Source organism: Astatotilapia calliptera, chromosome 14 (genome assembly GCF_964374335.1).
Source record: "Astatotilapia calliptera chromosome 14, fAstCal68.1, whole genome shotgun sequence".
Taxonomy (NCBI): domain Eukaryota; kingdom Metazoa; phylum Chordata; class Actinopteri; order Cichliformes; family Cichlidae; genus Astatotilapia; species Astatotilapia calliptera.
The window spans coordinates 3,558,477-3,570,357 of NC_137435.1; the positions used below are offsets into that span (position 1 = coordinate 3,558,477).

General features: G+C 39.9%; 2 protein-coding genes across 2 annotated transcripts; both read left to right on the top strand.

Annotated features, from left to right (window-relative positions):
* Positions 1-159: 159 nt before the first annotated feature.
* Positions 160-4,168, top strand: kctd14 (potassium channel tetramerization domain containing 14). Its single transcript, XM_026192416.2, has 4 exons — positions 160-331; positions 2,259-2,483; positions 2,884-3,018; positions 3,135-4,168. The coding sequence occupies exons 1-4, from the start codon at positions 278-280 to the stop codon at positions 3,444-3,446; spliced, it is 726 nt and encodes a 241-aa protein (XP_026048201.1). The 5' UTR covers positions 160-277; the 3' UTR covers positions 3,447-4,168.
* Positions 4,169-7,691: 3,523 nt separating this feature from the next.
* On the top strand, positions 7,692-11,024 carry LOC113036318 (uncharacterized). The gene is made up of 3 exons (XM_026192587.2): positions 7,692-7,811; positions 8,886-9,357; positions 9,882-11,024. Exons 1-3 carry the CDS (start codon positions 7,772-7,774, stop codon positions 10,219-10,221), a joined length of 852 nt encoding a protein of 283 aa, XP_026048372.1. The 5' UTR covers positions 7,692-7,771; the 3' UTR covers positions 10,222-11,024.
* Positions 11,025-11,881: the final 857 nt, after the last annotated feature.

An 11,881-nucleotide genomic window follows, 5' to 3' on the forward strand; every position in this document is an offset into this window, starting at 1 on the left:
TGAATATATCACACCATCCATACAACTTTACACTGAATAAATATATTTTAGAAATATACGAGTATAAATAAACGGTTATCAGTCTGCGCATGCGCGCTTTCCCCGTTTCAGGGTAAATTAAAAAGTTTGATAAGAAAGGGAATCGTGTTGCAGCCGAGTGATCCATCTTCTCGGCACTAAAGAAGGTCCGGGTTAGGCCACGCCCCCTGGTTGCTACCTGTAGAAAAATGTAACAGGTGAACTCCCAGCTCCCACCCGGACCACCGCTGAAGACACGATGAGTCTGCCGGACTACAAATCAACAGAAAAACCGCCTTCGTCCGCGGCTCCGGTAAGACTGCAGCCCTCGGTGCGATCGTTTGGAAGTTTGGTGGAGCTGAAGGAAATCCTCCACCTGCTCGGGGGCTGAACAGGTGGATGCAGGTGTAGCCAGACAACAAATTATAACTTTTTCCAAAGTGAAACAGGGCAGATGTTTGCTGTGCTGCTGTTTCACGGCATTTTAATCTCTAACAGTTTTCCAGAGACGCGTTAAAGGGCGCTCTGGTTCACAGGAATCAAACTTCCAACTTCGAGGAAGTTTCGTCTGAAATGTTCCCAAAACCTTTCCTGCCGTTTTAGGATTAATGGGAACACCGTTTAACTTCTCTGTGCATGTAAAGGTGGAGCCGACGCAGTGAGCGGTGGGATTTCACCGACTTACTGAAGTATTGCTGTACTTTCAGTTTAGCAGTATATGTAGTACTTTACTTGAGGAACAAGGAAAACGCTGTCATTCATTGGCAGCTACGGTCGGTTCCTTTACGGGCAAATGAGGCGCTGATACAAAGCAGTGCACTGTTACAGCCACAGCTCGGTCATAAAACAGCCACTAATCATCCAATTATAGAGGCAATGTTTGTGAATACTGCAGTCAGGAATGAGAATATTTCCAGAGAATATTTTTAATTTAGATGCTTAAGACCATGAAATGTTGTCTCTGTGCATTGGTTTGGTTTTAACGCTTCTTTATAATATTTAAAGTGTGGTGCGCATGTTTCCTTCCAGTTTTTCTCAAATTAGAGTACAGTATCAGAGAAATGTAGTGTAAGTATCACAGGTAAGAGAGTAAAAAGTGACGCATCGCTGGGTAAGCAGCATTTTACAGCTGAAGCTGTTTACACTGTGGGTATGTCCCGGCTCACAGCGGTGAGCCTGTAGGGCTGATCTAACATGTCTGCATGTCCATGCATCTATTTTCTGCATTTTCCTGTCTTTTATGATCATGTGATAATAAAATAGGTGTTTATTTGTACTCAAAGAGCTTACATGCAGGCTAAATGTCCGCGCTCATGAACCATAGTAACATGGGACTTTTAAGCATATTATGTGGCACAATTAAAATAATTTAAAGAAAACAAACAACAGCAAAATGTTAAGAGACAATGTTTTTGTACATGGTGATTGTTTTTTTTTTTTTTTTTTGTTTTTTTTTTGTATAATCTTTGTAAAATCTGTTGAAATCTGAAATTTTTATATGTGAATCCTTCCTCTGAATTTAGTGGCATCAGGTAAAAACTACAATATATTTCAAATCTACACTGTTTTCATTAATTTTATATTTTTTAAATGAATATATAATAAACAAATAAACATGTGAAAGGCGTTATCCATAATTTTAATGTTAGTCCTGTGAGGCCGCCCTGACAGGCTGCTTCAGTGTTGACAGACCATGAAGGAATGCAGTCTTATCTACCTGTGCAAATCATTAAGTGGGTGATTCATGCTGCCTGACAGCCTTGCAGAGCTACACACAGTCTGTGCATTCAGGTATTTATTTAGCTTTCTCTATGTGCAGAAAATACTCTTTAAACTCAAGTGAAAATCCTTGTTGTCAGGAATGATCAACATTCAAACTGTATGTAAAGTAAAATGAGCACGCTCCATCGAGACAAGGGGAGGGAAAACTACAAGAGGAATATGGATCATCCACAGGAGATGTCTTAGAACCCTCCTTCAAATGCAAACACTTCTAATAAATATGATTAATTTTAAGACTAATTAGTTGTGTTGCAGATTTTGCAAACTAAATTGATCTATTATTGGTTATGTATGACTTTGACTCACAATAATAAGATAAAAGCTGCTTAAACTTTTGATTTATAATCGTCTGTATTTGAGCATGAGGCTGCACATAAGCCCAGTGTTTAAATACTGTAACTGTTCCTGCAGTCATTTGGTGCACTCTGCAGAAACCTAAATATCGTCTTTTTCCTCAGAACTTTCATGTTGTGCAGTTAAATGTCGGGGGTCACCTGTACACCACCACTCTGAGCACGCTCAGGAAGCACTCCGACTCCAAGCTGGCGGAGATCTTCAGCGGACCGCCCAAACTGCGTACTGACACACAGGGATGCTACTTCATTGACCGCGATGGGTCACACTTTGGAGCCATCCTGGAGTTCCTGAGATCAGAACAGCTGCCCAAGGAGAACATCCAGGAGGTCCGACTTATCACGATGTAGCTCTGCTCGTATAAAGCTCCATATTTTTACTTTCTGATTCTACTAGACTGGCTTTGGATGATTCACAATTCAAAATAATCCTTTTTTGTATTTACTGGGCTTTGGCGCCACTGGCACAAATTGTTTTAACTCCTCCTCCTTTTAATTAAGCTTTCTTCTGATTGGTTGCGCCTGCAAACCTGTTAGACAGGGAAGATTATTAGGACTGTCCTCACACTGTTTGGCCATGTTTAATATGAACATCCGCCATAAGTTTACATCGAAGAAGTTCTTAATCGTTTTAAAGTATTTAAGATATGAATATAAAACCAGTTTAAAAAACAGGGGGTGTGCCCTGCTGCCAAAATGAATTTTAAGTTTGCAACTCGTGTTTCTGCAGGTTCATAAGGAGGCGATCCACTACAACATCAAACCGCTGATCAAACTCTTGGAGGAGACTCCTCGGCTGTTTGGAGAGCTGGTGGGAAGGCAGCAGTTCCTCTCCAGAGTCCCACACTACAAGGAAAACATCGAGGTGAGCTGCACTCACACCAATAATCCACGACTGTTTGTAGTTTACACTCCTACTTTGGAATTCATGCAACTTCACATTTCCACTTTTTGAATGATCATTTAGAATTTTTCCTCCAGGTTCTGATTCGTATCGCCAGGGCCGAGGCCATCGCCGCACGCCACTCCTACATCATCATCTGCGTGCTGAGGACGGAGGAGGATTTGGGCTTCTATGATAATGCCATTAACAGCTTGGAGGCGGCTAAGGAGTCGGTGGTGACGTTCGGGCCGTGGAAGGCCGCCCCGTTGGTCAAAGATCTGCTGGACTGTGTAAAGATGGACATCGAGAACCAGGGCTACAGGGTGAGCATCCAGCCTCACGCCGTGGAGAAGAGCTTCCTGTCCAGGAGCTATGACTACTTTTATCAACTCACATTCACCTGGTGGTGATGAGACGGCTGAACAAAACTTGAAACCGTGCATACTCTTTCTTTAAAAAAATTACAGACTGCACTTTGTTATGTTTTTGTTATAGAGCCACACTAAAACAAAGGCTCAGTAAAGCATCGGTCTATCATTAATTTCAAAGGTACTGACTTCCTGAAAGATGGAAAAAAAAAAAAGAGGGCTTGTAGCTTCTGCTTGTGATGAGTGAAGTGCATCTTTCCTAGTAGCCAGCAGGGGGCGACTTCTCAGGTTTCAGAAGTCCAGCTAACCTCAGGGGACACTTTAGTGATGAGTTTGGGGTCTTACTCTCTAGCTTTCAGTCTTGTTTACTAGGACATGATGATATGTTTTAATCATTGTCTCTGTTAGTGTCCAGAAGGACTTCAGGCTGGGGCAGCCTTGTGATTTTCATCTGCCTGTCTGTGTTTGTCAGTCAGAGCTACGCCTCACCGTTTTTTCCTTTTCAAACTTGATATTTTTATTTAAACAATAAATGTTCAGCTCAAGGCTTCACAGCAGGACCTGAATAATCAGTGGGTGATGTTGCATTATGGCTATGTTAATGTTTTATGTACAGTCTGTGGGTTTAAGCGCCTGCTGCCAAGCAAAGATTTCTATCTTTTAATTCATTTCAGATGCTTATAAATATAAATGTTGGTTCATATTCAGTGCTGTGTTGAACAAACACTAACTACTCTATTATTAAATCTTCTTGTCCACCCGCAGGTCTCAGTAGTAACTTGTTTAATTAGATGGCATCGTCCACACGTGAAACTCATCCTACTGTCGTTACTGTAACACGAGCCACACAGCTTCTTGCATACGATTTGATGCAAATAATAAAAAGCAATTACAACATTTAGTCAAACAAAATGTCTGAATTTAGTTTTTCACATATTTCCTAAATATTTGGAAATATGTGAAAATGATAACTCAACAGTTATGTGACATTTAAATTCAAAGAATTTAAATAAAACTCAGTTTCTGTTGGTCAGATTTCTTTCTTTTTTTTCAATCAAACCTAAATACCTAACCTAAATATCACAGAGAGAAAAGTAGTGTGATCGCAAACAATCCACAGGACAGCAGCCACGTACGTCTCCTACATTTACAGCACAAATGATCTTCGAGTGAACACAAAGACGTTTAGAAAGGCAAACAGCTGTGAAGTGTCTATGACGGGTCAGGTTTGTCCGTGCCCTGCAGAAAATCAGCCCCGTAGTAGAACTGGATCAAAAGCAACAAAATCAGTTTTTCTTTTTTGTTGACCAAGTGTACCAAAGGGTTTCTTGTTTCTCCAATTTAATTGAGAAATCAGTGTTTGGTTTTATTTACCTAAATTGATCAAGGGGCCTAATTAAGACAGATCTTGGATTTGGTCACTTGGCCACATGATTTCATACAAATCCAGAGTGATGGTTTCTTTCATAAAAAGCAACATGTCCAGTGATCCTTGGTCATTCAGTCCTTAGCGTGTTGCTGTGTTAGACTTTCTAACCAAAGGTTGGTCCTTTAGTATAAAACTTCATACACTGTAGCCGGGGAAGTTAAGTCAGTGACGAAAAAAAGAGCGTCACACACACGACAACCAAGCATTTCACAACCCAGTTTAAGAGAACTAAAAAGGTCATTTAAAAAAAAAGAACAAGCGTCCTGACAGAAAGCAGAGCAGTGTTTGCCACAGAGCAGGGCATAGCATCCATCAGCTGTCTCATGTCAGACCACATCCTTTGTGATCAGAGTGTGACTAAACGGCAACAAACAGCGGTTACAGGGGCCGATTGTGCAGCTCGGAGGCCACAGATAAGAAAAAATCTGGGGTCGTTTCCACAAGCAGCCCATGAGTGTCCTGCTGGTGTGTCTTCCACAACATTAACCTAGATTTGTTAACATGATAAAATTACAGACAATCTTCAGTTTTCATCTAAAGGACGTTCAAAAGAAAAAACAAAACTAACAAGTAGCACTGCTGCACACAGTGAGCTTGACAGGGAGCATTTAATAAAGTCCCAACAGCTATAAATACCTAAGTTGGTCCACAAATATTTGGTGAATTCATGAGTGAATGTTTGGTCGCTGAAAAGTCAGATGGCAGAATGTTAGCAGCTGACAAGCTCTTCTTGAAGAATTTCTTCGAATTTTAGCTCAAGTGCAGGATGACGCGCAAAGAGAAAAAAGGTTTGCTGAGGTATTAGGTCAAAGCACGATTTCTTCCCTTGTTCAAAGAAAGAGGAGAGGTGGACACGTAGCATACAGTATTTTCACCACAATGACACAATTGCACTTCCTCACAAAAGCCCCTGAGGATGAAATATTGCACAAGATTTCACACCCTGGATCTCATTATAAGAAAAGTGATGCTGCTAAGTGACAATTCAAAAAACTCAAAAAACAACGTTTTTGTTTGTGTTTAACACAAACGCCGTTACTCAGCTCTGAGCGTGAGCAGACATCTTTTTATTCTTTGCTGTTTCACAAAACTGTGCCACCTGTGATCAGCCCAGCAGCACTGTTTGACTGGATCATTTGAGCAAAGCATAAGAGTGCAGTTAACAAGTCCTCTAATCTTGCTTTAAAGCCACAGGTCAGGCACCTTCAGGCAGGCACCAGTAGCAGGAATGAACTGAGCAAATCTAAATTAAAAATAGATATCAATATAAAGATCGATTATTTAGAATTATGTTATTGTGTTGGCGTTTATTTCACTAAAACTTTGGATGTCTAAAGTGGAAAATATCAGAAGAAGTTTGAAAACCACTGATTGAAACCACACACTGTAAAAGAGATGAACACAGCTGCTGTATCACCCACTGGTCTGGCCTGTGCATCTGAAGCTTCAGTGTTTGCATTTTGCCTTCTGACATGTTCGTTTTTCAATGTTGAGATGGAAGCTTTGAGTGCAAAGACCCAGCTGGGTTTTCAGTATAAGGATCCTTGTGCTCTTTTGCGTTCCTGTTTTTTGTGACCACACAGACCCTGCAGAGAATTTAAGCTACAGTCCACCGTCCGTCCACCTTTGATTATAAAGCACTTTAAAACAACTACAGCTGACACAAAGTGCTGTGCATTGAAACTAAACAAAATAATAAAAATACGACATAATAAGATATAAATAAAACCATAAAAAAGATTCAAGCAAACACAAACGTCTGGGATGATTTGTGTCTCACAGGAAACCAAATGATGTGTCAGATAATTCTATTAAAATGCTCCAGAATGAACCAGCACCATAAACATGGTGGAGAGGTCCAGTTTAGTGACGCCAGTCTGGCTCCTAAAAATTGATTAGTGACCACCTAACAACCACCGGTCATCAGGGGAAAATGAGTATCCTAACTGGATGTGACTGGTTGCTGGAGACTGCTGTGACGTCAAATGCTAAAGCTTAATTCATGCGGGTCTGCAGACCAGTCAGTGACCCACCAGTAAGCACCAGGTGGTTGTTGTCATTGAGTAAAACTCCTTGTAAAACGCTTTACTGCACGCTGCTGCACCGAAAGCCTTTTTGGAACAGCTTTGCACTGCAGGTTTCTACAGTCACCCATAGTTTGTATGGAAGACGCTGACTTGTCTGCAAACAGTCACCGACTACAGGCCACTCTGCAGCGAGTCTGTGACTGCAGCACAAACTGGAAACAGAGACGCTTGAATCATGTTGATTTGGCAGTGAGGCACAACTTGTACTTTGAAGTTGTTCGTGGACAAATCTGCGTCTTCACTGCAAATGCATAGCCGCAGCAATCTGCCACTAACTGAAACGATCACTAGGAAGTTTTGGGTGTGGCACCCTGTTTGTAACTGAGACAGCCACCAACCTCCTGCAACTACTCATCATTTTTCCCTGGTTACTGGAGATTACCAGGGAGTTGCTGTCCAGTCTAGGCCTGTGTCACTACAGCTGTATCCAGTGTATGTAACAGTATTTTAGATTTTATTCTCTTAAAAACATACAAGGTACTGTGAAAATCCTTTCACATGGTATCCAAATATGTATGTTTGCAGTTTGGAGTAAAATGCAGAAGCAGCACAGGTCTGATGGGCAGGGACAGCAGGAGCTTTGATGTGATTTAAAGAAATGGAAAAAGCTGCTCGTTATAAGCACAGAAATGAGCTTTCACACATAAACACATTTTACTGAATGTGTTTGTGATGAAAAACATTTAACACGTCGTGCTGAATACCTGTGAGGCTCGTATCAGTGAGGCTGAAGGCTGATGTGAGCGTCCTGTTTAGTTTGGGGGTAACACAGGAAATGAAGGCGGCAGTCTAGAAAGAGCTGAGGCAGCAGCGACGAGAACAAAACACGCTCCAGTGTTGAAATCACAAACATGATGAGAGTCCTGCTGCTCACCAGTCTTCTCCTGACAGGTACAGATTGTTTGTTGTTGGTTTGATTCTTAGCTACAGAGGTTTCTCCTTTTTTTGAGATTTGTATTCTTTAAAAGCTCTTTTAAATGTAAATGAACACGTGTCTGATGAAGACACACAGAAAGAAGTTTTGCTTCACTTGAATTACTTTTACTTTTTTATCTAATCTTTTTTTTAGGATCCATTTATCCAATCGTTTTAATATTCAGAACCGATTGTGATTAAAAATGAAATCTGAAACACAGACCTCACGAAGGCAAAGCTTTTATCTCCACACAGGGTTTTGTGTGACTTTTTGGATGTGTTTGATTGTTTGCAGGTTTACTCAAAAATAGATTTGCATAAAAAATCTACAGGAGGTGAAAAAGTCTCCCAACTTGTGAGAAAGTGAGAAATTGTCTTAATTTTCTCATGAAAATAAAATTCAAATTAAAAACTTCAAACATTTCGAGAGACTCACACGTGGAGGGAACTTTTAGTCTGTAACTTAATTAAAATTTACATTTAAAAGATTAAAAACGTCATTTTATTCACTGTTATTTGTTATCCTATATACAACTCTGACTTTTAGGTTTCCATGTCTGTTCCTAATGTTTGATGCAGATCTGTAGTTCTGAACTGTAGCCGAACAATTTATTGGCTTTTTGGGGGGGTTGTGTTTTCCTTCTTTGTTTTTTTGTCATTTAATTTTTTTTTATCTCTCATTTCAAATACATTCAACAGGGCGGCTGACTGTATAAAGGTGATTATAGACACAGGGGAAAATCGTTGGTATGCAATTTGGTCCTCGACCTTTTGTCATGTTGGCCTCATGCAGGGAGTTCTCTGACCTTTTAGTCTTTAAGTCTTAAAAATGTGCAAACAGCACAAGCAGGGAAAGTCTTTCTTTAAACTGCTTTTTTTTTTCCTTAAAATGAAAATTACAGACTACAAAGTTGGACTGTACTGTAAGAAAATATTAAAGAGCACAGATGTTTGACTATTACTGCATACTAAATTGCTCCTTTTAGATCTTTCATGTCTTTCATGAAGGTTTTATCAGATTTGTTTAAATAAAAAATCTCTTGTTGACAGGTGCGAGGTGCAAAAAGGACGTGTTTGTGTACAGCACAGTTGGAGGAGACGTTCTTCTTCCATGCATGGTGTCCTCAGACTGCTCCGCCATCTCCTGGACCTTCTTTAACAAAGGCACGGACGTGCGGTTCGTCCATGAGGTCGTCAATGGGAAGGTGATGGCCGATTCAGACAAATCCAGCCGTATGACCTTCACATCCAACTGCTCCATCAGCCTCCGCAACCTCAGGGTGCGGGACGCTGGATCCTACGTCTGCCTGAGGAACGACCAGCCTGTCACTGACGTTTACCTCTCCCTCCTCACAATCTCGTCTTTCTCCACCTTCACCGACCTCCAGCCTGGAGGAATCCTCTCCTTGACCTGCACCTTCTTCACTTATTATGACGCAGGGAGCTGCAAGTCATACTCAAAGAGCGTGTTCGGCCTGAGCTGGGTGGATGAGGATGGGAGAAAGCTGCCCAACAACAGCAGGTTGGTTTTTTAGGTCATTTTATTTCTGTTAATCATAAAGACTATTACCATAAATAACCCATAACACATGTTGTGCTGTATTGCAATAAATGTTTTCTTTATTGCAATCATCTTAATAGATAACCATTTTTTTTTATTTTAATCGTTTAAAAACAGCTAGTACCATTAAATATAAAATATGAGAAAAAGTAAAAGATTTATTTATTCTTTATCTAAGGAGGAAAATATTTCCTGTTATTAAAAAAATCTAAATTGCGAGAGTATCTGAGCTGAATTTAGATCGATGAGGTTCTAATACAGACACATACACACAGCAAAATACACAAAATGAGTATATGAGATAAAGACTGAATAAAAAAAACAACCAGAATTATAAACTTATATTTTACATTATAAAAGAAAATGTAAGTCAAATGAAATTATTGTCTCAGACCAAAACTAAAAGCAGAAATGTTCAGGTGAACACTGCCTGGTGATGAACGACAGCTGTGTGATGTTTCTCTGTCCGTTTCACCTCTGTGCAGGTACAACCTGACCAGCCACACTCGCTGCAACATCACTCTGGTGACAAAACTCCAGAAGGACGACAACAACAGGAGGTGGAGGTGTCTGGTGAACACCACAGAGAACAGCAGAGCCGTGTTTCTGGACTTCAGGTCTGCCTTTTTGTTCCAAAATAATGATGATGACAGCCTGAATCCTTCGGTCACGGCGATGTGTCAGGTGAAGCTGCCCATCAGCCGCATCGTGCTCTGTGTGGCCCTCCCGATCATGGTGACCATAGTGGCATTCTTCACGTGGAAGTCGGACCGCGAGAGGGCCAAAGCATCAGCAGAATCCTTCATGCTCCACGAGATCAACTGACCGTCCATCACTGCAGGATTTTTGTACTATTTTCACTTCTCTGGCCCCTTTTCAATCATCACATCCTCATGGATCCTGTAAGAGAATACTACTACAGTTATGTTGCAGTATTGTATTATTAATGACATATTTTGCATGTATGCAAAAAAAAGGTTCTTGTTGTTTTTTAGTTCTTTGTTTGTTTGGGTTTTTAGATTTGTTTTTATTGCACTGCTGAAATGGGAAAAAGACGTCGCCTGGATGCGATCTGTTGCTATGTTGCGTTGTTTTAAAGCCTGTATAGATCTTTCAGCATTGATGGTACCAGGGCATAATCAGACCCAACCAATATAACCCCCCAATAAAATTATGAATTATCTTGCATAAATAGGCTGTTGATTTTCTTTACTGATTTCAGATATTACCAGCAAAATAGTTGCATGTTTAATCATCTGGGAATTTACCCAAATTTATTTATTTATTTAGGCAGAGATCTTGACCCCCATTGGTAAACATTATTCTGAAAAGTTTCCACAATTTGTAGACAGTTTTTGGAGCTCGGTGAACCTCTGTCCATCCTCTCTTTTTATACCTGGTCTGTTACTGACCTGTTGTTAATTAACACAGCTGTGAAATATCCTCCAGTTGATGCTTTTTAGTACCACTTACTTTTCCAGCCTTTGTTGTCCCAACTTTTCTCAGATGTGTTGCTGCCGTCAAATTCAAAATGAGCTAATGTTTTATAGTAAAATATTTCACTTTAAACATTTTTAATGTTTTGGTGTTGTATGTTGAATAAAATGTTGGTTTATGAGATCTGAAAATAATTGCATTGTGTTTTATTTACAAACTTTGTTGACATTGGGGTTGTAATTGTCTGAAATCGCTAAAAGTGTGCGAAGATGCAAGGTCATAGCTTCACTGCATTACACAGCTACAAAGTATTACAAAGCTAAAACAAATAGTAGATCATCCAAATATCATTACTCACATTTGCTTAAATAGAAAAATAGTAAATACGTGCAGTGATTCACTGAAATATGCATATATACAAAACAAATAGGAACAACAAGAGTACAATTCTAACAAGTTTGAAAAGTCCATATTTGGCATGATCACCTTTATTCATCAGCACAGCTTGAACTCTCTTTCACTGCTGTCTTGTAATTTCTATAAGTGGTCTTCAGGAATAATCCTCCAGACTTCTTTAAAGCTCTTCTTTGGATTTCTTCTGGTCTCCATCAAGATGATCTCACACTGCTACAGTGATGCTGAGTCTTTCCAGATGGTATTGGATTCCAAGTTCCCCAACATCACAGGATCCAAACCACAACAGAGCCTCTTGTAGAGACCCTCTGCTGTACCTCTCTCTTGACCTCCATCTGTCAAATTTCCTCCAAATGTTAGAGACACACTGCACATTATGTTGAAATGTGCCTAATTGTAGCTAAGTGCCTAAAGAATCAACTTAAAATAGCTTATTTTGCTAGTTGCCTGTTACGTGTAGACATAATACTGGTTTCTCCCTTGACTTAGAGGCTGTCTTATGCTTGAAGAGGTGAAAAGGTGTTTAGTGAAAAAGAAAGAAAATATTTTTTGCATATCAAATCTGACATAAAGCTATAAAAATAAACAAAATGAAAGTATATATAAATATTAATATCCAAAATAATAATTAAAA